This window comes from Scatophagus argus, chromosome 18, assembly GCF_020382885.2.
Source record: "Scatophagus argus isolate fScaArg1 chromosome 18, fScaArg1.pri, whole genome shotgun sequence".
NCBI classification, from domain to species: Eukaryota; Metazoa; Chordata; class Actinopteri; family Scatophagidae; genus Scatophagus; species Scatophagus argus.
Genome location: NC_058510.1, coordinates 15,842,685 through 15,869,965, shown reverse-complemented (window position 1 = coordinate 15,869,965; position 27,281 = coordinate 15,842,685). Strand labels below are relative to the sequence as shown.

At 40.9% G+C, this 27,281-nt stretch overlaps 1 protein-coding gene across 2 annotated transcripts in view; it reads left to right on the top strand.

Annotated features, from left to right (window-relative positions):
- Positions 1–25,229, top strand: part of odad2 (outer dynein arm docking complex subunit 2) — a 38,394-nt gene extending 13,165 nt beyond the window's left edge. For both annotated transcript variants that reach the window (XM_046371497.1, XM_046371498.1), the window contains exons 11-21: positions 4,565–4,711; positions 5,079–5,288; positions 6,313–6,546; positions 6,855–6,965; positions 7,132–7,286; positions 11,682–11,862; positions 11,965–12,026; positions 14,329–14,443; positions 17,755–17,943; positions 18,173–18,394; positions 24,374–25,229. In XM_046371497.1, coding sequence (XP_046227453.1) covers positions 4,565–4,711; positions 5,079–5,288; positions 6,313–6,546; positions 6,855–6,965; positions 7,132–7,286; positions 11,682–11,862; positions 11,965–12,026; positions 14,329–14,443; positions 17,755–17,943; positions 18,173–18,394; positions 24,374–24,490 — 1,743 coding nt within the window. In that variant the 3' untranslated portion in view covers positions 24,491–25,229. The remainder of the gene's footprint in view (positions 1–4,564; positions 4,712–5,078; positions 5,289–6,312; positions 6,547–6,854; positions 6,966–7,131; positions 7,287–11,681; positions 11,863–11,964; positions 12,027–14,328; positions 14,444–17,754; positions 17,944–18,172; positions 18,395–24,373) is intronic.
- The last annotated feature ends 2,052 nt before the right edge of the window (positions 25,230–27,281 follow it).

Sequence of the window (27,281 nt, the reverse complement as noted above, 5' to 3'; positions counted from 1 at the left end):
AGAGCTGTGCCTGTAAAATGCTTACATGGTCTCTCAAAAAATCCAGCATGCAGATGTAATTCTGTGTATAGCAAGCATAGCTGTATACGCTATGTGTGATTGTGCCGACATATGGATTTTACACTAGTACTGTACTGGAGATGACTGTAACACACTAGCATGGGAAATGAGTTCTAACATAATTCACCTTCCTTTTTCCAGTCTATAATGAGTCAGTACCACAGCGTAAATAAACATTTTAACATACTTTATGTCTGAGCATGCATGCTTGTTGGCTTTACATACAGTTTATATGTATTTGTACAGCATATGGGAGTTTATTATTATGCAAACCAGAATGGAGACAAGACTTGAGGGCTGTTTTACTAGTCTTGACTGACTAACTTAACATGGCAAATTTAGCAACTAAAAAAATTTAGCAACTAAAAAAACTATAAAATGTCATATGAGTATTTTGTCTCTGTTTAAATAAAGACCGAATTCACCAGCTGCTATCAGTTAGGCTGGTTTGTGACTCTCTAAACATCAAACAATTTTCATATTCTCACAGATATAAATATTGTGTCTCATTTGCAGTATGTTACTAGTTAAAAGAAAACATTTCAATATTGTATGAGGCAAATATTTTTGTAATTTATATTTAACAATATTCATCATTTCCTTTTTTTTGTAACTCTTCTCATCCCTTTAGAACAATTGCAATGAAAGAAAGCTTTTAAAATGTGTCACCAATAGTGCAACCTTTCTCCAGTGCTTTAAACTTGTGTTTCTATCACAATATGTTTGCCTTAAAAGTGAAAGTTCTGTTGATTAACAAGCTGAGTCGGTTCCTTGACACACATGGTATTGCGTTCAGCCCTCATTAAGGTTGCTCCCCCTCTGCTGGGCAGTCACAGTACTACTGCCCTGCGCCTCTCTCATGAGAATCATTCTGCTAATTGCTACGCTAAAACTAATCCTGTCTCCAGTGTACCAGAGCCAGTATCAGCTCATTTTCTCACCAGAAGTGAACTCATAGCCAGTTATGTTGTAAGTTGTTAAGCATTTTTGATGTGCTTTTAATAACTACAGCACTCAGTTGAAGCTTTCAGTTTTCAGGGCCTGTTATACATTTACAACATGTCTGATCTTGAGAATTCACTTACAAGAATAATTGCATCGTTTCATTCACATGAGTTCAGCAACTTTTCAGTTCAAAGGCCGGCCTAGATGTTTGCTCAGCATGCACTGTGCTCATTTCAGGACAATTAGGCCTATTAAGTCATCTGATTTTATGTTAGAGGAGATCCTGTGTCAAATATACAAGCAAGAAACAACTACTGCTCCTTCATTCTGTCCCTGCAGTACCTTTTTCCATAACAGAGCCTTGCCACTAAGTCAATGCAGAGAAGTATGAAAACTCATGCATCCTCCTCTATGGCTCGACTTCTGCCAATACCTGTGAGTTTTCTCTTACACTAAACTCTGTAAAGCTCTGGCAGTCCACTTGTCTCTGCCCAGTACTGCAGACATACACTTGTATGTATCTCAGCACATATACTCAAAATGCTCATTTACCCCCGTTGGCATGAAGTCCAAACCAAACACACACTCATGCACAAAATATTCATAACAAAATGGTATTAAGAAAAGGGCCTGAGGTCAACACGGTATCATTTGCAAACCTATCAACCCCATGGCTGCTCCCACATGCTGAGTGCCATGATTTATGGGCTTGGAGTGGCTCAGGCCAGGCAGTCTGCGTCTGTACAATCCAGTCTGCTGCTCCAGAGGAACTATACTAGAATCAGACTTCCATTCAGTAGCGTGAAGGCATCAGCTGTTTAGTAGTTCAGGATGAGACACCTGCAGAAATTGAAAAACATTTTTAAGTTGCTGATATCGGGTTAATCTCATGAATGGAATTGGATCACTCTGATCACTCATACTGCTTAATTTATACAACTGCCTTTAATCGTCACTAGATGAGCTGCCATTAAACTGCTTATCAATGAGTATTATCGAGATAAATAGCATACTGCAAATTCCAGAGTGGTAATTAATGACATGTCTTATGGTAGATGTGACTGTATTTGCATAGGTATTGATAATTTGGGATATGTTGGCCATATACGTTGTTTTAAGACATTCACTAGGCCTTAGAGGTTTTAGAAATTTCCTGTCTCTTTATTCTACCTTAGAGTTTTGCATTATCATCCAACTGTAACTAGCAGTAATGTAGCAATGATCAATCTATTGAGCCATCAGTTCTGACCTTTAAGTTTATTCATAGTCCCCAGAGCATGAATCCAGCTGACTTTATTGAACCTCTGACTTATCTCCTCTAGCGCCACCATGAGGTTGGCATTTTTGAAGCATCAGCTTCAGCTTCACTTTGTGTTAGGTCTAATGAGTCTAATGTTAGCATCCTAACAGAATAAAGCAATAGACGAGACTAGTTTTGCCTGTTGCTAACAGGCTAAACTAAAATGGTAACCCATATATGTTAACATTGTTGCTGTGAATATGTTTGCTTCCTGATAAACATTTATTGCAAAGCACTGTTATGGTTACGTAAAGCCTCACACAACTGCTAGCTTGGCTATAGGCTGTTTGTTTTCCATTCGGTCAAATTTACATTCATCGGCGCTGTTAGCAGTACCAAATATCTTGAATGTTGGAAGCTCACTTTGGTTTAAGAAGCAGACCTGTAAATGATTTGCAATACCCTGTAATTAAAAAGAAAATTAGCTTCATATTGGTATTACACACATTTAATAGATCCCTACAAAAACAGCACAGAGATAGTAAACTACATTTGAATTTCTTGTTCCAAGGTCGAATGGTGGTTGAATTGGTTCCACTTTGAGCATCTGCCCCTATCATGCTCAGAGAGTCAAAGATCTTTCACCATAAACGACTGTCAGATGTTGTCGGTGTTTTAAAGAATGTCGACGATACCTCAAGACCAAAGCTAACAAAAATGAAAGCACATGATCTGTTTTCTGTTCCCCCAGCTATCACTCCTAAACATAGCTTCTTTCGTTGTTTTTACAAGGTACGAAGCTTGCCTGCTGAATCCTTTGAAGAATGAGAATAGAGGAGACAAAGGAAGCAGTAGATCCACAGCCGTTAATGGGCAAATGGTTCACATTTAGGCTAGCATCGTGATATGGACAACACATGTGGCCGTTATCCTGCTGTGTCAGAGCACTGCTTAGTGAGCAAGATATGATCAAACACCACTTGAGACTGTGGTATAGGTCTTCACTGATGAGCCTCCTACAGCTGCATGAAACAGATTACAGGCCCAGCCTTCTATACAGTGATAGGCTATTTTCTACTTATATGGCTAGCTGATATTAGGACATGCTACATTCTTATGTTTATTTGAAATGATCTATTTAGGATGGCCCAGAAGCCTCAAACTGTTTCCGAAGTGTGCAACTAATAAAGGCTTATGAATCTTAGAAGGGTAGAGGTGACCTTGAATCCTCTAGATGAGAATTCTATCTGTGGTGCATTTAAACGACTGCGAAGAAGGAATAATATTTGATTGTTCACTTGCCAGGACATCTCAGTGTCACATATCAAAGCCATGTACCAGGTCTAGCATTACAGCAACTAACTGTTGCATTTTCCTACCGTGAGCTCCTATTTTTTCTACTGACTACTGATTTTTTTCCCCTTGTCATGATCAAAACCACTCCATGTCAACAAAGTATATTATGAAATTGCTTGTGATGCAGACTAAATATGGAAATGTAAGAATAAACAAAACAAAACATCATTGTTGCCTGCCTGGACAGTATTTTAACCATCTTGAAGAGCAAAATCTAGTATTTTAGGTGCCATAATGCTGTCAGCATCCATCCACAGAAAGGACATTACATGGATTTATGCAGTGTGAGGAGAATCTGCAAAAAGATTTGGACATTAAATCTAGGAGAAGTGAGGTTCTGTCATTGCCACACATGCCAATCTCTGCATTGTTTATTTTTTTAGTGAACACATTGTAGTTAAGTGGCAATAAAATCTGATCAGTTTCTGCAGCGTGTGTAAAGGGGCTTGTATTTAAATGAAAGCACAGACATTCCCCCCTCAGAGTACTTGTTGACTTAGTAATGTTGTAGTTACTAAGTTGCTAATCACTGGGGTGTAGGTCTGAAATGATATGTGTGTGTATAGCAACTGTCAAAACACATTCTGCTTTTGAAATGCTAGCTCATCATTAGTTTCAGGGTTTCAGCACTAATAGTGCTATTTTTCATCTTAGGGGCAAGGTCTGATGGTTTCTGGGCTTGGCACAGTTGTCAGGACTCAGTGCTCTGTTAGCAAACAATTTCTCTCCATTAGTGTTTACCACCACAAAGCGAAACACTTAGCAGGCTGTGGTATAAACAAAACAAGGCCAGCACGAGGGATATTATTGGGGGAAATAACAGAGAGAGGGTGGGGGGAATGGAAAGGGGTTTGTATCCTCCTCCCTTTTCCAAATATCTGTTTAATGTTTAATTTTCTCCTCCTTCTCTCTTCCTTTTTGTCTCATTTTTTCATTCATTCACTTTTGGCATTGTTATTACAGGGAGGCGACCAAACGGCCACTGTGCTCACTCTGTGCGCCATGTTGGACTTAAATTTGATGCAAGAGACATGCCAACTGGCTATCCGTGATGTAGGTGGCCTTGAAGTCCTCCTTAACTTGCTGGATACAGATGAAGTCAAATGCAAAGTGAGTAGCTGTGCCAAAGCTGGACCTGGATGGCCTGCAGGCACAAACAGAGCCCACGGTGTGTGCCAGCCTGTGTTTTAGTTACAGAAACAGTAGTGCTGGGTAAGGAGCGTGACTTTAAAGACACAGGGTAGCAATTATTTTCCAGTGTGCCTAATGATGTGTGGGTGCTTTTTTACCTGATTTTATTATGGCTTCCTGTCCCATCTATCATTAGTAGAAATGTGGCTAAATGTTGTGATATTGTTCTATGTTCTTTTAGTTCAGAGGGAAGCTTTGTGATGGCATAGTGTCTTTTCACAAAACAAGCCTATCATTTGTAAAATATCCTGCCGAATTCTAAAGTTTCTTTTGTGTGTGTTTTTAGATTGGATCCCTGAAAATCCTGAGGAAGATTAGTCACAACGTGCAAATCCGTCGAGCCATTGTTGATTTGGGAGGTCTACAGAGCATTGTGAAGATTCTGGACTCACCAGTCAAAGACCTCAAGGCATTAGCTGCTGAGACCATTTCCAATGTGGCCAAGTTCAGAAGAGCAAGGAGAACTGTCAGGCAATACGGCGGTATCAAAAAACTCGTGGGTATAAGTAAAGTGAAATGTAAATCAAGCATGATTAAAAAGTCTCTGCAACAGTATTGTGGAGTGAAGCAGAAGAAAAAAGTGCAGAGCAGAGCCTTATCACTCTGTATTAGTGTTAATGTTATGTACCATGATGACAGATTTCCCATTCAAAAACTTGTCTGTTTATGTCTGTGTCAGCTTGTGATTTAGTACGAACTTTTTTGTACTAAACCACAGGCACCTTGGAACCTTTGGAAAAGACAAATTATTCCTGTGTGTTCCAAATACTACCATTACTATTTCGTTCAAAGTGTAAAACACATAACCAGACTTTGCTGAACTACGTCTGCTGCACAGCATATCAGTCACTCATTCATGCCCTTTTCACATTGTACGCAATTGCCATTGATAGTGGCCCATCCATCCTTTTTCACCCAGTTTTTGGAAACAGCTGAGTGGGTGCTGGGGTAAAACAGATAGAATGTCCCCTACATCCTCTGAAATGCATTCATGTTTGTTGACAGAGGGACCTGTGATTAAAGCCTCTATGCCTTGTATATTTTCCTCTGCCCCCAAATCGGATGTTCTCATGTGCGAGTCACTCACGGAAGCAGATTAATTTCACGCTATGCTATGAGACCACCTTTGAACTGTGCTGTGTGGACTAGCTTTGCCTGCTCTGTCTCACTGGCCAGGAACTATGGATTAGAACACTGAATGATGACCATAAACCGTCACACTGGGCTTTTCAAGCCTAACATCAACATCTATCCCGACAGTTTTCCACTCCTAGCATCTCTGGCTTTTTCATCCTCACAGACCTAATAGAATTTTAATTACATCCTTAATCACAGCCAGTAACTTGCTATTCCCATTTGGAATGATACATTATCACTCCTGCAAGCAAACTTTTCAGAGTTGAATTTATGTGTGTATGGAGGTTTTCAGCTTAAACATATGTGGTCTGTCTGCGTGTTTGCACTAGTTTTCATGTTTGTGTTTATCCACCTGGAAGTATGGGTCCCTTGTCTCTGCTCAGGTAAAGCTGCTGGACTGTGTCCCTAATTTAGTCAAGCTGACTGCAAACCAGGAGAAGGATGTAGAAGTGGCTCGCTGTGGAGCTCTGGCACTGTGGAGCTGCAGCAAGAGTACCAAGAACAAGGAGGCTATCCGTAAGGCTGGGGGTATCCCTCTGCTGGGACGCCTGCTCAAGTCTCAACATGAGAACATGCTTATTCCTGTGGTGGGCACCCTGCAGGAATGTGCTTCAGAGGTGAGGGGTGGGAGACACATACTGCATGTTGTACTTAATGTATAGTAACACCTACATGAATCCTGTAGGTATTATTATACAATGAATTGATCATATTAAACAAGTGCTGTCTGTATCCGAAGCCTGATATATCTTGTGGCAAAGAAAATTATTAAAAACACATCAGTGAGACACACTGTTGCACTGTTCACAGCAAAAAGAGATGTAAAATATGTGTTCGACAAAAAAAATATAAAATTCTGAAATATTTAAAGGTGGCAAATAAGGATAAAATATGGTGTGATCTGTTAATTGTCATGTCACTACAGAAAAGCTACAGGATTGCCATTCAGACGGAGGGCATGATCAAGGATTTGGTCGAAAACCTAAGCAGTGAAAATGATGAGCTACAAATGCATTGTGCCAGTGCAATCTTTAAGGTACCTGTTTTCAAAACTTCTGCCCTTGTTGTACTCAGTCTATTAAAATAATGAATAGAAATGGAAAAAGGGACAGAGAGTGAAATAGTTTTTTTGTTTCTTTCCTAATTGGACCCAGTCTGTAGAGGCAGTAATGTAGATCTTGACCCTCTTTTTTGCTTTGCAGTGTGCAGAGGACAAGCAAACTCGTGACCTGGTGCGTAGATACAAAGGACTGCAGCCGCTGGTTTCACTGCTGACCAAGGCGGACAACAAGCAGCTCCTGGCCGCTGCCACAGGGGCCATCTGGAAGTGCTCCATCAGTGTGGAGAATGTGGCTAAGTATGCTCGGGCTCAGGATCTCACCTTATTACCTCTGATTAACACACACAAACTTAAAGTAGCAGAGTTACAGAAACACAATGTGGCCACATCTTTTGGGATATATGTGTTTGTAATTTGTGGTAATATATTAGTATGACTTTGATAAATCACTCATTACACATAGGAACTGCAGTTTAATGAGCCTTGGTTTAAAGGGGATCAATGGCAACGTGCGCCCATAACTTTTGAAAATATGTTTGTTAAAATGATGTGGTTACCAGCAGTCTGTATGTGAATACAGAGCGCCACTAAGGGGTTTAACTGACTTGCGTGCATTATGGTCGTCATGCTATCGTCACATATGTTACTTTTATGGGGGCTCTTATTCATTCGTGTCTAGCTGTGTCACTTTTTCCACTCACATGCTGTTGTCATATCTCCCTCTCCTTTCCCATTGTTCCTGGCTGAAGTGATTATTTGTAAAGTTTTTGCACCAATTCTACGAGCTCTGAACTTTTATGTGAGTGTTTGCTGCTAGAATTTAATCTTTTCCACCGTTAACAAAGGCTCAAGTGAATGTGCTGATTTTATAGACTTCGGTGATGTGTTAGTCAAGGCCTGTTAGTATTGAATCAAGTGTAGGCAGGCATACTGAAAGAATCAACCTTGAGATGGTGATTTTCTAATGTCATAAGACGCAGGCAGACAGTGCCTTTAATCATTTGTCATGTAAGGCAGAGGTTTATTTTAATGTCATTTAGACTGGTTCCTTCAGCAGTGACATTTCTGGATTGGTTTTTGACTTAAGCGTCAGATGGTTTTTAAGTCAGTAATTTTCTCTCTAAAATAAATAATACCCAGCAACCATGCCCTGGCAGCCATACATTTCCACCTGTGTGTCTTGAAAGAATGATTTAGCTGTATTTGTTTTCTTATCCAGTATGAGGTCAGGGGCATAATATATACACATCAAGGAATTTAATACCTTGGTAACATTAATCAGTTCAAAACATGTTCTCTCAAGTGTATCCAGAAACTGATAATATACTGTTTTTTAATCACAATTTTTAAAATCTTTTTTTTATATGAAAAGTGGTTTTGGAGTTCAAGGATTTTCACTAAGGTGAGATTATGTGAAAATGCTTTTCCTCTGACTCAGAAAGTCTGTGTAGTTCAAATTGCAGTGGAATTCTAAAAATAACACGAAGAAAGGAGCAGTAGCACTCACAAGGAGCTTTCTTCACTTCATATATCATAACTGACAGAATGATATCCTGCATTTAAGGTCTAAGTTAAGTCCTCCCAAGTGGAAATGAGTGTCTGCTGCCACATCGAGTTATGCAAGGATTCCTTTACAGGAGCAGAGGCATGACAATAACATTCTTTTAAAGCAAGATGGACAGTTTACTATCTGCTTAACATTTGACATGAAAGAAAATCATTTGGATCATTTTATCTTCATTTATTTAAATTATTACTATCATAAAATAACTAAAAATAGTAACATGGCTATTGCTATATAGGCAGGCGGCTCTGTTCTCAAGGTATAAAATCAAGCATCATCTAAAGTGGCATTTTTTGATGAAAAAAAGTCATAAAAAACAAAAACAAAATTGGCACAGGCTGGGAGCTCTTTTGACTGCAGCTGGATGATAAAACAAGCTAACTGCACTGGTCATGAGTAATGTGGCAGTTCAATACACTTGCTGCCAGTACAGGCTCTCTGCCATATGTAATGACTTGTCACACTGTTGCTATGTAAAATACTTATGTTGCTACTGATAATACCAATAATAGAAATAATTACAATGATTATTAATCACACATAAACCACATTTAGTGACACTTCATTTACAGACACTAATAAACACATTGGTTGCACTCTGTCTAAATTTAGCATGACACAAAGGTATCGTAGTGAGATTGCCAAAGGGCATTTCCTGTGTGTGTTATGTTTATTTTCCTTTTTGGATGATGTGGGAAGCTGGGTGTGAATGAAGGTGAAATTTGGCAACCTCTTCGGGAGGAAACCAGCGTGATGCCCAGTAAATGTTTTTTAATGCACACTTGAATGTGTAAGCGGATCTGTTTTCTCTTACTCTCTGTCTAGGTCAGGCAAAAACTTGGAATGAAGTGACCAAGCCATTACTGTCAAAAAGGAAAGCCTGCTAATGGTAGCAGGTTTCTGGGGGCATGCACTCATTTCAGAATCAATCACCAGCTGAGTGGTGTACTGAGATGAAAATCATTTTGTAATATATTTTGCTACAGCAATAATGGGAGGCAGAATGTGGATTTTTTTTCACTTTTCTTTCCTTAGTACATGGTCAAACAAAACAGACCCCATGGCCAGTTGCAACCAGCATGATTTTTTTTTCTTTTATGTGACTGATGATTTGTGTGGTCTGGACAGTATAGAGGTCAGGGGACCTCCACTCAAGACAAGTGGCAGCATGTGTAAGCCATTTTCCTGATTAATGATGCATCAAAATGAGAGATGATTGATGCCCAAAATATAATTACATTCATAACTTTAGTGTGTTTGTTTAAAGACCGCATAAGCTCCTTTTTTTGGGGACTTTCAGTATTGCAGAGAGGGCTACACCTGGGCTTATATGTACTAGGAAAATACCTTTGAAAAAGTCCTGCTTGGAAACACTGAAACGTTATTTTGTGCAGATTTATGTATGCATTGATATGTAGCCCCTTGAGCCTGTATACCGAGGTGTTATGGACACACAGAAATGCTGTAAAAACCCTTAACAAAAGAGTAAAGGAATAACTTTGCAATGGAAAGTCAAGACTGCCAAGTCTCAGTGTGTATTTGCCAGTGCTGTAATGTGTGGGGTCAAGATTGTGGGGTTCGCTTCCAATAACTGACTATCCCTTCTGTTCCAGCCCTATGATGAGCACTCCATAATTGCTCTTCCAAATGATACTTCTCCTTACCTCACAAAGTACTGTGCTCACCCAAGTTGTTCATTGCACTGCTGTTTCCTTTCAAATGAAACAGTTCAATCTGTTTGTTAAATTTCAGATCAAACAAGAAGCTATCTCTCTCTTGGTTCTTGAAATATCTTTTTTTCACTTGGACCTTCTTAAAAGCCTTAGTTAGTAAGAAAGCAGCTTTTAAGCCTTCTGCACTTAACTGAAAGTGTGACTAGTGTAGGAGAATAAGGAAAGTCAAAGACAGGCAATCAATCATAAAATTCTGCTGCACAGAAGCCCCACTGTGGTTCCTGTGTCTTCTGACAGGCTTTAATAAGCTTCCCGTTGTGTGTAGCCCAGTGTTTGCAGAAAAAGCCGCTTCAGGCAGTCTTGTGTAATGTTACTCTTGCCATCACGTAATTACTTCAGCTGAGATTGGCCTAACAAAAATAGGCATGGCTTACCATTCATTTATAAAAAGTTATGCCTGTGATTACAAGATAATTCTACTGTAGTCAACTGTAGATGACACTTCAGTAATAGTATGGAAAAAAATGTTGTTTGTCTTTATGGCAAATTTCACTGAACACAAGTCTGGCAGCTCCTCTGTTCATTAGCAGTGTTTTCACTTGCAAGAATAGGCTGCGTGTTGGTGGACCCTGACCAAAACCAAATGACCTTGGCCATCTACAATAGCTTATGGACCATGATGCCAGCAACCGTAACTGTGAATAAAAACAGTCGTAGAACTTAACTGTACATCAGAGGATTGTTGAGGTTTTTTTCAACCGCGTTATATCCCTTTTAAATGTTTACTATAGTTTACCACTCTATACCATTGGCAAACAAGGCAAAATCACAGCAAAAGCACCAGGGAGAGTTTCCAAGCCACAGCAAAGCTTTGGTTATGCAAAGTACGTACAAGGGACAACTGTGAGAAGCCATGGGAAACCTGCCTGTACTGCTGGGTTACAGTAAAAGATCTTTGCCCATGTGGTTGTGTGTATTGTAGTTGCTATCTGTCACTTGGATATCTAATAGCATTTTTAGTCATGCTACTGGTGTGTCTTTAGGCGTGGCAACGTCGTCAGTCTGTCAGTTGGTTGATCCACCACTTTGATCCAGACTCTCAACAGCTATTGGATGGATTGCAAAAAAGGTCTTTACAGATATTGATGGTCCCCATAATTACTATTACAATGACTGTGATGATCCCCTGACTTTTCATCTAGCTTTACAGTTAAAATTTTCTCTACAGTGTGATATATATTCACAGTTCCCAGGTGATGTATCCTAAAAAATTTGATGATGCAAAGAATGTGGTGAACATGCTACCTACCATACTTGCTTGACATCAGTGTTATTGAGAGATTATGAACATGTTATGCTGATGTTAGGGTTAGTACCTAAGCATAGTTTCAGAGCTACTTGCATAACTTTAGACACTTTGTCTTGTTTTGTCTTTCTCTCCTCCACCCATAAAAGGTTTCAGGAGTACAAAGCCCTGGAGACCCTGGTTGGCCTGCTGACCGATCAGCCTGAAGAAGTTCTGGTAAATGTCGTGGGAGCCCTTGGAGAATTTGCCCAGATACCTGCTAACAAGGCTACCATCCGCAAGAGCGGAGGCATCAAATCGCTGGTTAATTTGCTTACTAGAACAAACCAGGCATGTTGAATTTTCTCTTGCTACATAAAGGATCATCTCAGCTTTAAAACATGCTCCTGTGTTGATTCATGTGTGTATTTTTTATTTGTGTCACTTAACCAGGCACTGCTTGTGAACGTAACCAAGGCAGTGGGTGCCTGTGCCACTGATAAGGATAACATGGCGTAAGTCTCCCTCTCTAACCAGTTAACATGGACATTTTGAGTACAGTTTACACAAGGCAAACAGCCCTGTGTGTGGTGTCTTTTATAATGTGATTAGCGGCTTACTCACTGTCATTACTGAATTAACTCCAAACACATATTCTTAACCTTCTATTGATGTTTTGTGTTTTTCCAAGCACAAAAAGAAGTCTATGTTCTTTTAATTTGCCATTATGCAGGTACTTTTCTCTTTCATCCCCAGCTTAATGACAGATGTTAAAAACTTTGTTTATTGTACCTGCTGTGATAAATATGGTTGTGGTTTAATTCCCAGTGCTTTGCTCTAACTCTGTGGTCACTGTCAGGACTTGAGCTGGTCAGACGAACATAAATAAAACCCTACTGCGTCCAAGATCGCATGGGAAAACACACTGAACCACACTCCAGAGCAGTCATTGTTATGTGTTCATTTAACCTCACCCTCAATGCTGCAGAACATTGTGGAGCTTCCATCTGTGCCTCAATGCTTTTACAAGGCTACAATGGACGACAAGACCTTTCTTTATTAGCGCTGGACGCGAATACAACTTAATGAGTGAGTTTACAATGTTAGTTCGCTGTTAATGCTATCATTTGAGCCGTTTGTATGGGAGAAAAAAAACCAAAGGATTCAGTAAAAAGGGAAGCGTGTCAAAATGAAGCCACTAACTGTGGTGACTTCACACAAGAGAAGTGTTTCGCGTCGGTTCATCATGTTCTCCATGTTTTCTCACAGTGTGTATATTTAGGCCAGACTTTGTCATTTTTGCGCCTTTACACTTAGCTGTAAACAGAAAGTTCTTCTTTCAATTGCCACTTTCTGTTTGTTTTGTGGAGATGGCTTATTTTGAGACGTGTGTACAGTAGTTTGTGGAGCAATTAACATAACTCACATTTGATTGTTTCCTGCTCCAGCCTAACACTGCTGGAGCTGTTTTTTAGGTGATTAGACTGTGTTTGGCTAGCTAACAAATATGATGATGATGATGTATGCATGATACCACACAGTTAGCTACAACATTCTTGCCAGTTAACATGATTTAATTTTACCAACAGAAACGTTTTTTCTCAAACACCACCTTCTGCTGATCTGTGCAATCATTCTCTCATCATCATTCTGATGCAGGTCATCCATAACTACTGAAAACCTAAAACAAACACAATCACTTTCAAGTTTTCCATGAAATACTGATATGTTTGTTTTTATTCTCAACCAGTAGGCAGTGTGTGGTAAATGACATAGCACTTCCTCCAGTGAATCCTGTGTAGCTACAAGAGTGAACACACGTTGTTTAAAGCCTCCAGGGTTTGTGGTCGCCTCCTCTAATCCATCACTGTCAGCTGCAACTTCATTGCTAATCTGTTTCATACCTGCTTCATGGGAAGACTGAGCTGTTTTGGAGCATGATATGACGCTTCACTTTTTGTTTTTGGTCCGAATTTAAGAGGCCCTGCAGACTGGAATCTGATGTTATGATCCCTCTAGACTGATTTATGTGCAGACGGAAGACAGATGGCGCAGGGGACGTCCCTGATGAGTGTTCGCTCGTTGCCAGTCACGGAGATACTGTGATTAGGGAGTGTTTAAGTAATTATGACAGCATTCAATGTCGGCCTTGTTGGTGGAAGCACACATGGGGAACACGTTACATGTTATTTATACCAGACAACGGGTGCACTGTGGCGTAATTCTTTGGGTTCCCAGGCCCTGACTGCAGTTTTGACTACAGTCATGTATACGACATGAAATGCAGCTCATGCCTAAGTAAACTTCATTCAAACCCTGTGAAATATAGAGCAACCCGTCTCTGGCTATGTTTGATTTGGAAAGAAGTCCTCTTTTTGGCTCTGGTTGAAAAACAAGCCACCAACATAAAGTGTAAGTTTGTCTTGGTTTCTATTTATAAAGTGTGAAGGACTGTACACAGATGTATGGAAGTTAACCTCTGGCCCTGGTGTCGCCAAGCTTTTCCGTTGAGCGTGATTTGGGTGAGCAGACTTTGGGTAAGTTTCAGGCACAGAGAGGAACTGAACAAGACCAAAGCCAAGTTGTGATGAATAGCCAATGATGAAATCGATCAGTGCTTTGATCCTTCTTGGCTACTGGTGCCTGCTACTGGCCAGACTGACACAGTAAGAGCTCTGAGAAACAAACATGATCAGTTACACTCTTGTTCAAATTATGCTTAATGGAAGTTGTGAAAGTTTTCAGTCGAGCTTATTCTTTACACGTTCACCCTAGTCTCCCTACTCACACTACTTTTTTGTCTCTCTGTCCCCACAGAATCATTGACCAGCTTGATGGAGTCCGCCTAGTGTGGTCCTTATTGAAAAATCCTAGTGCGGATGTTCAGTCCAGTGCTGCATGGGCCCTTTGTCCATGCATTGAGAATGCAAAGGTATAGTGCAGTGAAGTACACCAAATGCACATAGACAGATTCTAAATCAAAGAGGTTTGCAGAGTTCATGTCATTTCAGAATAAAGGGTTTTCCCACTAACAAAACAGAAGCCTGCTTATATCACCATGCTTGTCTCCTAAGCTTTCCTTCCAACTTACTGTGCTGGGAGGTTAGCAGGGGCAGAGCTGTGTTATAGGAGGCTTACATGAACCCCAGGCTAATATGAAGCAGAGAAGAATCCTTGGCACACTGGGATTGGTGAAGTGGGAAGCAGGCAGAGAGAAAGATCGAGTAATATCCTGTGGCATGGCTTCTGATTTCCCAGCTGAAAATCTTTCCTCAACATGCTAGTAGTTAGTGAGGTGCACAATCCATGCACACAGCATTGGGTAACAGACAGTTTTTGTGGAGCCTGATGAAAATACTGCATAAATAGCTTTCAAAAGAACCCACAGCATGAGCATAAATACTAAATAACTATTTTTAGATATATGCAGGTTTTTTGTTATACGTGAGTGGTATAAGACAATTAATTGAACTGAATTATTTTCAATAATTCATATTATTTTATGTAATTATACGTAGAATAAAAGTAAATGTTTGGAGGCCCATAAACGTGACACCTTTTAAAGAAAATAACTGATTTTGCTCTAACCTGCATTTGTGAAAAATTATGTATAATGACTTCGTGCCTCCAAAAGGACCTGTGTGAAGTCTGATAAATTGTCTCAAGTGATGTCACTTGAGTCAGTGTTAGCTTACCAAAACTCTGCCTTTGAGCCACTAACCTCTGCTTAAGGTCAGTGGCTCAAAGCCACATTTGTCCCCACTTGCATGAAGCACGTGAATCTCCAACTAAGTTTTGACATTCAAGTTGTATTATGGGTAGGGCTGGCCTCAGGTTTTGACATGGTACTAGAATGCTTGAATTTATCTTAATATTGTCCATCGTGACTCAGATGGTGTCATAGGAGTACAGGGCTAAATGGGTGGAGTACTCACTTAAAAAATGATGAACTCCTTTGAGCTTAGTTTTATACATCAGTGTTGTCAGTCAGCTTTAATTTCAGTTAGGCATCAGCAGGTCTTTGATCCCCCGAGGACATTATTTCCAACTACAAACGTAATGTTGTTCTGTTAGATTATCATTGTGATTACAGTAAACAGTGTGTCAGTGGGACAATCTGGTTAAGTTTAAACAGATATATTGGGCCCAGGCAGGTGTCTTAAGGGTGAGGCCCCCTTTTTTTGCTTGCTGGAATTTCTCTGGGCCAGAAGTGTAGAGAAAATGATGCATGGCAACCATATGGAGGGAGAGGGGGGCTGCGGAGCCACTATTGAGAGCTAACAAAATTTGACAATGTTTGTCTGGATGTCAGTGTGCCAATTTTGAGGGAAATTTATGAACATGCTTTTTGGGTGATTTTTGTGGAACAGAGGCAATGACAAGAGCTAAATAGTGCTCTTTGCCCATCGACTTGAGGAATCTGATACAGCTGCTCCGTTATTTAGATAAAAAAAAAAAAAAAAAAAACCATGTGGTTTGAGTTAGCAGTTCCATTGTGGATTTATGAGAGAGCCGTGATGCATCTGCTGGATGCTCCATACAGTACTGCTGCCCCTTCACAGACATATACAGATGCTGTGCTCTATGCCCACAGGTCCACAGCTTAAACTCACTTAGTACCATACCAGTACAGTAAAGACTTAGTAGTGAGTCATTCAATTATCTTTGTTCCTCAATCAAGGAAGTCGAACCCTCCCGGTTGGATGCAATGAGGTGTGTCATTAATTTGCCTGGATGCAGAGGAACATTTAGATGCATGCTTGATTTATTTTTCCTATACATAGTAGCCGTGTATGTTATAGAAACCTGATTGCTCCAGAATAAGGTTCAGGGTATTCTTCTGCCATTCTGAACTTGGCTTGTTCCCTTTCAGCTTGAGATCATGCACAGCAGATAATGTGTTTTCTATTTCATTTCATCCTGGGTAAGAGGAGGGGTAGAGAGAGGATAGCGAGAAAGGCCTTTCCGTGTGCAGCCTCATAATGTTGCGGTTTTCAGATCTGGGGGCCCGTCCAGGCCATGAAAGAGATTCTGGCTAGTCTGTCGCAGCTGGTGGCTTGAGAGAGCTTCCTCTGTCGCAGGGACTCCCGGCCAGCCATCATCAGTATTCCTGAGGAAGGGCTTCCTGTGTATCGGGGGGTCAGCTCCTGGCCCCGGCACCCACCCCACAACCCCCTACACCCCTACTCTGAGCTGCACACATGGCTCATCCTCTGGCATGGCATCACAGGGCCTATACACAGTACCTTGGCCTGATCTCAGCTGTGAGATCTCTGTCAGAGAGGAGGACACGACAGTGCATCCAGCTCTTCCATCTGTACACTAAAACTATAAATCAGCTACTGCTATTGTCAGTGCTGAATTCGCTGAAATCCCTTAATTTATAGAATAATGAACAACTATACAGTGCAGTGCAGACAGTAAATTCTGTTATTACTGTGCTCGACAGTACTGTGCCATACATCATATCTGGACATGTAGATTGGCGCTGAAAAGGAGTCAAATTAAGCATGCTTTGTGATTTCCATCTAGTCATCCATAATTGTATGCTTTTAGGGGAATTTTTGTTCTATTTTCAAAGCACTGAACATTACAGACTCAGCCACCTTGATGTACTCCTCCATGGCTGGCGATACGGTGAGTTGTGATTTTAAACAGTGGCCTGATGTGCCAAACCATACTGAAGCCAGTGTCTCTGCCAACTCCTCCACTGTGGTTCTCTCATCCCTCCCCAGCAGCCTCTTGGTTTGGTAGGCATTGCCCCATAAGTGACTTAGAGTCCTGTGGTACCAGCTGGTGCTTTGAACTCAAACCATGAGGCTTCGAGTCTACACTGTGTGTCAGTCTGGGGCAAATGCTACAAATGTCACTTCTAAGCTCTAAAGTCTATGTGTCATCTTCATTATGGTAAGTTATGGGGAGAATAGGAGCGCATGACAAAGATATCAACTTTACTGGTTGTTAACCCACATCTACAAGACAGCTCTACTGTAGGAGAGGGCAACTATTTCACACAGACACAAATAATGTTAACGGTGGGTTTGCACTGATGGGGCTTTGATTGTTGCCTGGACTGTTGAAAATACTTTGTACTTTTTTAGTGTCCTTTGTTTTATCTGCCTTGCTTAAATGCTCTTGCCTTCCAATTCCTCTTTTCTCAGCCATTACACTTCCTCAATCCTCATCATCCTCCTTGATCATTTCAACAGAGCACCAGCCAATAACAGATTTTTTTGACTATAGGACGCAGGGGAAATGGTGCGCTCCCTCGTTGGTGGATTGGAACTGATTGTTAATTTGCTGAAGTCAACAAACAACGAAGTGCTGGCAAGCATTTGCGCCGCCATTGCCAAAATAGCCAAAGACAAGGAGAATCTGGCAGTCCTTACTGATCACGGTGTTGTCCCGTTGCTGGCCAAGTTGACTAACACAGTAAGTACACCTCACTGCTGGAGACAAGCAACGTTATTACTGTCATTATACCGGTATCTGTCTTTACAGCGGATTTTAGTTGGCCTCTACTCACGCAGTGCAGCATATATTCAGCTAATGAGAAAAACATTGATCGATTTTGCCAAGAGCCATAGAGCTTGTTGTTCTAAAGCTACGTTGTAAAAACTGGTCTCTGGGGACCAATAGCATCCTGTTCTGCTCTCCACAGACTGATGACAGGCTCCGTCGCCACCTGGCTGAAGCCATTGGCCACTGCTGCATGTGGGGCAGCAACAGGACATCCTTCGGTGATGCCGGGGCCGTGGTCCCACTGGTGCGCTACCTCAAGTCAAAAGACGAGGTAGTCCATCAGAGCACAGCTATGGCCCTGTACCAGCTGTCCAAGAGCCCCAACAATTGCATCACCATGCATGCAAAAGGAGTGGTCAAGGTCAGTTGTTGCGTGGCTGAAGCTGAATTTCTGTCTCCTTGCTTCTGCTTTTTTGGAGATAATTTGCAAAACAGTTATTTTTCTAGTTTATTTGATGCTTTTTAGACTAAATATGGCTTAATTACATTGAGGATAACGTGCTTGGGCCTCCCACCACCCTTGTTTTAGCAATGTGTGAAAAACACTGTGTAATAAACTTTGAAAAGCTGTGACTATTTTCAGAGCCTTTGACCAACGGAGCAGAAACAAAGTGGGTTTTATTCGGCGGCGGAAACATGACTCCACTTTCTAGCCGTCATGGGAATTCAGAAAAGCAAACAGCCCAGTGTGTGCGCAGTGCCATTTCTCCGGTAGACCCTAGATGCCATTACAGCACAAGTCAAAGGGCTGTAGCTGGGGGAAACTGTTGCTAAGGGCTGTTCCTGGACATCAGGGTAGAATGCAGCAGCGATATGGTTCAGGCCAAAGAGTGGGGTCAGAGCTGTTCAAGGCTAAAAGAGAACAATGTTTTTTTATGGTCCAGATTTTTTTCAACTCTGCAAAGCTACATCCGCCAGCTCTCTTCGTCACTGCAGTTGTGTAGCGCTCTTCCAAAAAGAAACAAGCATTGTTTTGTCTAACATTTGAGCCGTCGGCCTGTTTCCATGCTCAGCTCCAGACTCTGTTTATGTTTGCCTCTGACAGTGATGTCGAGATTTTATGTGAAGATTATGCTGTAATTGATGTCTTGTCACAGATGATCATGTACCCATATTTCAACATTTTGGAAAAACATTGCTATCTCATTCTCAAATTTAGACATGTTTCACATAGAAAAGACTTTCACATGAGAAATCTTTTTGTGGCGACAGTGAGTTTAAATCCATTTTCCCCCCCTAAATAACAACTGTGATATAAATTATGAAGCGGTTATGCCATTGCAGCCAGATCTTTTTTTCCCATGTTCATTAAATAGTGTACTTTAGCTTGATCTACTGTTACAGTGTATGTGGTTCAACACTAGCCATAATTGGTAGCTGGACTGAACATTGGGTGTTCCAAAAGAGTTATGTCCAATTTGCAAAAGTCGTTAAGCTGAATGCTTTTTGTAGTTTGAGCCACGACAAAAACTGGACAAGCCCTCTTTTTTTGCTCTCAGTGTGTGTGTGTGTGTGTGTGTGTCTATATTTGAAATTCTAGTGTGAGTTTGTGTGTGTGAGGGTGTGAGTGTGTATGTGCAAATACAAGACATACCACCCTTTTTAATCTGTCTTTGTGTTTGTGTGCCCTTATTAATGTACCAGTTAAGAGTTGCAACACTACTCCATAATGTATTTTTGGACTTTTAAAGAGCTTAATTACCAAAGGCCACGTAACTGCACCAGCATTGCATTTGTTCTTAATCTCAGACATGGAAATGCAACACAGGCAGCCTCATTGTTCAGTCTGGCCTCAGCTCTCAGTCAGTCTGGGAGAGAGCCTGATACTTACCTGCCTGACCTCGGAGGAAACATTACAATGTGAGAGAGCCTGCCAGTCTCTGCTTCAGTGCGCACTGTAATGTTCTGCTTGGTGATATACAGGTGACTGGTAGAGAGAATGTGTTAAAACAATATCTCTGATACTTCTGAACAGATTGGGGAGGGTGCATCGAGGACTGATACAAGGCACTGTGTCTAATTTACGACCCTGTGTAAAATTCTGGACTGCCTCCTGTATTATTGCAACCGTATTTCAGAGAGCTTTTCTGTGCCTAGGAGAAGCTCTCAAAACATGTTCACCCACGTGTAGTATACGATTTCGAAAGAACGACGGTCTCTCTTACTCCAAAGTTGGTTTAGAGAGTAACTTTCCTCTCTAGCACACTTAATGGTGTATGGCCCAGTCCCTTAAGATTCATATGGGAAATCAAGAAAGTATTTCACACTGGAAAACACATTAGTGACCCGTTTTAGTCTTTTTATCGTACCCTTTCCACAGCCTTCAAATTTGATCCAGAGATAATTAAATAATTAAGTAAAATATCTTGAAATGAAACACTTTGATTTATTTTGGACATGACCTGCTCTCATCCAACTTTTTCGTCTTTGTCATTTTACTGCCTAAATTTTCTGTCAACATATTTTCCTTGGAAGCTGCCAGCCTCTCAGATCAGACATTGTTCAAGAAAAGGGATTCAGGTGCTTGCTCTCACAGGAAATACATACCGGGGAAAAGAGAATTTTAGCCTGCTGCAAAAAGCAATAAAATGGAGGGGGGGGTACTACTTAAAATAAGCAAAATTATCTGCCAACAGAACAGGAACATTTCACTTGCCAAGATTTTTTAAAACAAGTAAAAATATCTAGTCTCAAAGAACACTCAGATATCTTAGAACTAGTGCAGTCAGACTAAAAACAAGTACATTTGTCTGGATACAGAGTAAGAGTTTAAGAATAACTTACTCAATATGTAGGAAAATATGCTCAAATTTAACAAATGCTAGTTCCATTATCTTGAAATAAGGTTGTATAATGTTTAGGAAGAATATCTTCAGACCAGGACAGATACACTCAGAGAAAGTACCTGCCTGTCCAACCTTCTCCTGCGGACGGTCGCAGGTGTTCCACACAGAATGGACTGAGCTGGGAGGTTGGTTCGAATGCCCTCCCCGTTGGATTTGACATCCACTCTTGGTATCTCACAGTTTTACACACGTGTCTTCATTTTGTGTCATGTACAAAATCAACATGCTTTCCCCTTTTGCTTTACATTGCTTCCAAAAGCACTGGGGATTGTTTGCTGAAACCGTAAATCCTTGTAGACGGCTTCAGCTATTTGTATTAAAGAGTCTCTTTCATAAGAAAAGCTTTGTGAAGTAAATTGATGAAAATTGCAAAATGCAGATGGTAATTACTGGTAATTTTCAACTGAAGGTATTCCAGAGCGTAGCTTTTGCCAGGTCCTGGTATGTATTTTAGGCTTTTACTAATCTAAATGAGAAAATTGTTTGCACTTTTGTTGCCATGAGTGCACTCCTGTCCCGGCACTGATTGTGTTTATTTTACTTTTTTTTTCCTCTTTTACGTGGTCAGACTTCAGGAGTGAAAGTATGCAGTGAGACTGTGGGGGGCAAAAATGACACCGAATGTGAGGGAAGGAATAAAAACCAAGAGCATCACAGGTTTACTTCTTCTCTTTCCTGTTGGTTTGTGGGTAACATGACTTCAGGTTATGGGTGTGGTGAGCAGATGATACAGGCGCTGTGTGCTGCCTGCTCTGTTATGACTACCATGTTGTTTAGATCCATGTTATGTTTTAGAGCCTGTCTCCCTCATGCCTGGACCAGAAATGCCAAGCCATGTTCTTCAGGTTTAAACAGGCTTTGGGTTCATACTGAAACATTTCCTTTCAAGTCATCAATTTGAAAGCTGCCCTCCCTCCTTTTCCTCTTCCTCTTCAGAGACACAGAAAAAGCAGCTCTGGCTCACTGGAGGCAGCAGGGAATGTTGTTTACCTTGATTTCCCTCACCAACTTCCCCTCAGCCCCAGCTAAACACTGCTGTCTGTTTGTGCTGTTTGCCTCCACAGTGCAGTGGAGTCGAAAACATGGGAATGCTGGGATGGAGGGGGAGATGATGGAGCCATAATGGCTGTCAGACCTGGCACAGAGGAATTTAAACCTGAACTCCTGCAGGCAGACGTGGTCCAACAGAGCACACTTAACACCATGACACCTCCATATGCGATGGGACGTGTGTGTGTGTGTGTGCGCATGCAACAATATGTGCAGCCCTCTCAGACTGCATACAGCACACGCACACACACATACACACACCCAAATAGGAGGGGGAACGTGTTCCCCAGCTCCCTTCTTGGAGGTCAGGACTCACTGGAGCTCTCTGAAGTGCAAAAACCTCAAAAACTCACGATTCAGTATTCAAACGCGGGGCAAGTGTTCGTGTTACCACAGTCAGGGAATATCTAACAAGTGGGGAATTATATTCCTCGAGATCCCAGCTGGGAGGGAAAGAGCGAGCTCGAAAAGAAGGCAGCAAAGAGAGACACGCTTATCTTAGCCTAGCTGTGCGCTTCGGGAGACCTTATTTGGCGACGTCTGAATAACATGCTATGAGGTTGGCAAAAACGCTGCCTCTGGCACTTCTCAGGCATCCTCTCTTTTCACAAAAGAGACTTGTTTCGTGAGCTGCATGTTTTCTGGAGCCTGTGGATGTAAGTTTACTTTTGGAGGTGTTTTGGATACTATTTAAAAATCATATAAAACCTGAGGGCAAATGTCTCACATATACTCCTCAACACTGGTGCTTTGAGAAGAGCTGACATATTGGAGTGCTCTATGCCCTTTTCCACAAAATGATGTGATTGTAACCAGAAGGGGGGATATTATTTAGGTTTTTAACGGAACTTGTATGGTAGATTCACAGCCCTTTTGCGCTCACCTCGTCTTTCATCTCTTTTCCTTTCACTGTTTATCTTTGCTCTGAAAATCCTGGGAATGTCTTCAGTCTGCTGCTTTGGCTGTTTGCTGACCACACAAATGTGTGGAGCGGTGTTTTAAGTTTGCATGTTACATGGAGAGGGGTCGGGGTCAACCTCAGCTCTGCTCTGACATGCATTATGAACACAACGATAACCCAAGAAGAAAACAAAGTCTCAAGTGTGCCCTATGCACTGATCAGCTGGACAGATATTTCATTTGTGTGTAACCAACAAAGGAATCCCATCATATCCTGTGTTGATATATGGAGCCAGTGCAGGATGGGAGAGTTTTGATTAAGAAGGGAGGGGAGAGAAATATTGAACATGGATCTTATCCAGAAGCTTTTAGAATAATTCTGCTGCTTTAAACTTAATAATCAGATGTTGCGTGTAAATTTGGATCACCTCCTTTGACGGTGGCAGTCTATGTTTTATCCTCTGTGTTGCTAAACATGGATGTGACATTGTTGCACTGAAAGTAGGGAAACAATCCCAGTGGTGTTCAAAGCCCGCTTGTAAATCTGCTACAGCATGATCTTTGTTAAAGAAATCTGTTTCAAAATCCCTTTTCATTCAGTGGAGAACAAGGCCTTGATATATGAGGCTTACACGTGCCTCAGACGTCTCAGCAGTTAGTGTACTTATCAAAGCTTCATTATGTTTAGGAGCAGAGAGTCCTTAAGTGCTTAGTTGGGGGATGTAATGTTGCCACTGCTTCATTATGGATGTAAACAAGACAATCTGAAATAAATGCAAGTGTGGCTTAGGAAACCTCAGTGGTACGCCATTGTGATTTTAGCAAAGAGCACATATTAAACAAATTTAGATTCAGCTTACATTAACTTTTATTTTGATTCAGCCTCTCAGCTGCCCACAAACATAACTGAGTGATTTTGCTGCTGATAAAATAGGAAAAATAGCTCACCCTCTGAAACACATGTCACTCAGTGGTATTCCATATACCCAGTGTGTTCCCTTTTGCTTATTTCTGTATAATACACATCAAATTTTAAATGTTCAGTTTTATGTAACCAAATATAAACTTCCAAAGCAAGAGATTTCTGGAGAGCACAGAACCTTGTTCTGCAATAAGATCTAACGAGATCCATTACACAAGCCACTAATAGTCGGATATAATCTGACCTTTGGAGCGGCGGAAAGGCTGTCAAGTGGTGTGGTTCATGCTCAGGTTTTTAATGTTGAGCCTGCCCTGCATGACTTTCATCTGATGCATGTGTGCTCGCAGCTGTAACCCCTTTGCTGAGGCATGGTTTGGATGGGTAAAATGGGACACACACACACACACACACAGAGGGACGCGTGCCACTGCAGCCTCAGCCGGCCGCTGTCCGGCTTCTGTATATCCTTACAGTCGGTGGTAGTGTGCGGTGACTGCTGCTGACATGACAACTTGTGCAGCGAGCTACCTGTTTGGCCAGGTGTTTTTCTAAAGATAAGTGATGTTTCTTCTTCTTCTGTTCCTGCTGCCACCTGTAACCTTTGTCCTTTATACGTCCACAGCCCCTCATCCACATGATAGGCTCTGATGATGAGATGCTCCAGGAATTTGCTGCTGGCTGTGTGCGCAACATCCGCCTGCTGGCTAAGGCTAATAGGGAGGCCGAACTGTTTCACTGATGATCACTGATCGCAGCACCTCTGGCAAGGACTGTAAAACATTTATTGCAGTGGCAAGTGGGGCAGAACTTTATGTGTGACTTTTTAAAATAGCAACACCTTCCCACTAACAACACAACTGCATGGTATCTGAATGGAGCAATAATTTTTACACCATCCAAATCACACATTTTGCCAAGATAATGGTAAACACCACAATGATGCGTACTTGAAGTGAGCACTATTGATTGAACGGTTATTACCATTTTCACTGTGTGCAGTGAGGAAACATGGCACAGGAAGCTGCTGTTTTTGTTAAGTATTTTTGTTAAGTAATAATTTGACATGAAATTGTAACTTAGTGTACTTTTTCAAAGCTAGAATGAAGGTCTTTAAATTCCTACTGATTGTAATGATCCACACAGACACACAAAAGACACTCTGTGTTCTCTGAATAACAACCAATATACCCTCCATTCAGCCAAAAGAAAAAATACGCAACCCTCTCCATTCTTCTGATCCCACCTGTGATCGTTTTTGTACAGTCCCTTACCAGCACGAGTGGTCAAGCTGTGACATCACTGGAAAATATTTACCTTTGCATCTGTCATGTTCAGAGTTTGATTCAAATGTGTTTGAACATAGTTTCAAATAACATGGATGAGAAGTGTTACAAATATTAGTACCACAAGTGTTATAATAACATGTTGTATCAAATTATCTGAGAAAGGTTTCAAATAAATTCTTACATCTTGATTGACGAGTGCGTATTTATTTGCGCTCCCACTTCCGTTCTAGCACGAAACATTTATCCCGAGCTCAGTGTTTACATCTGTTAACGCATCAGGAGCTCATACAAACATTTTAGGAAGCCCTCTTCTCGCTCTCTGACTGTGATCACAAAAATAAATACTTGTTTTTCATGTTCTGATCTCCCGCCAAATGCCATATACATTGTTCAGAGTGAAACACTTGCAAGCTGTATTCTCTGCAGTAACATTCCTCCAGTAACCACAGAATCTAAACAATCTGCTCGGATTGCTCAGCCTCCTCTTACACAGTCTGTGTACTTCTGTACTTGTATGAATATTTGTAATACATCCAAACTCAGAAAAACATGCAGCCTGCAATGACACATTTAGACAAAGAGAATTATTTTGTTATATAGCACCAGTGTGGAATACAGACAGTCTGCTCAAATGTTCAGTACAAATACTTCACAATAATATGAACACATAAATTCAAGCCCTGTTTTCATAAGTGGATAAGAAATGTCCAGTTAGGAATATAATAATGTGCTCTATCTGCACCACAAATATTCCATGAATATGAAAAAGTGAGTTTAAATTGGGATTTTCCACATTACTCACAATTATTTACAGTAATTTCAGTTTTTGTGGGAGTATTTATTGTAAATAATAAAATATGTTTTACAAACAAGCTCATTATTTTTGTCAGTAAAAACAAAAATGTTGCAGATATTTTGCCAGTTGGGGTCATCTCTGTACCAAAGGACTTGCAGGTTATTTAGTGAGCACCTTCTATAAAACAATCTAATGAAGGATTTTTGGGAAAATGTTGCAAGTTGTTCTACTGTTTTCCCAGAAGTAGTTTATTTTTGTTTTTTTCTTATTTATTTATTTATTTTTTGCTGAATATCTCTTTTAAAGGCTGTTTCCCTGTTTATCCTTTTCCTGTTTTTTATGTCTTTTCCCGTGCTGTACATATTTAGGCTCTGGATCAGTAATGTTGTGTGAGTGCGGCTTGTTGCAGCTGATCAGGGCTCATCTGATCCTTTTGTCTTTTGTTCTTGTTTACTCTTAACAGGCCTCTACAGGCTTGACAGCATTTTGCACAACAGAGTTCACTAAAGGACTGTTGGCCTCCACTGCTGTTTGCCCTCTTGCCTGTCTGTCAGCGTCTGTGACTCTGATCCCACTGCCCTGGTCCCAGTTAGCTAAGATGCTCTGTACTCAACCACAGAGGCTGCCACAAAATCTCATGGGACTTTCATCATTAATATCAGCCACGTGCTGAAATAGAAAATTAGCAAAACACTGAAAATATGTGGTCGAAAATCTTCATCACTCTTTGAAGTTTAAACACTGCCAGCTGTTAGCGGGGGTCGCTGGTAGAGCACGGGTGGAGTGGAGCAGATGAGTGAACTTTGTTACTGTGAAGAAGCAACTTTCTCCAAAAACACAAAACCAGGAGCTGAAAGAAGCCACTGTCTCCAAACCGTTCAGAGCGAATAAATTCACATTGATTAACGACTCTTTAATTCCAAGCAACAAGCTTTATGGCCTCTGCAACATGCCCAAAGTCAGAGCTGATTCTCAAGAAATGTTTAAAGGAGAAGTCACTTGTACAAACAAAGAGAGAAAGATTTTCCTTTTGTGTGGCTTTTCTTTTTTTTTGTGGTGATTTAAAAAAAAAAAATTAAGATGTAATATGCAACATTTCCACATTAAAATGTCTACAAAATGTCTTGTTGTTGAGTTGTTGAATTTACATCATCCCAAATGTTTCCCACAATGTTCAAGCCCAGAGAAATCTGTAATTTTATGCAAGATAATGGTGCGTTTCTTTTGACATTTTCCCTGTCACTGTAACTTCTGGGAGAGTGTCAGAGAGTGACGAAAGAGTTACAACTTGCCTTACAAGCATCCAAAACTTGTCTTCATTACATTTCCTAAACAAGCTACAGCATGCTAATTAAACAGCATTAGAGGCTTGGAGGTTTATTATGTCAGTTTATACACCCCCAGGCTAACTATTTCCCCCTGCTTCCAGTCTTTATGCTAAGCCAAGC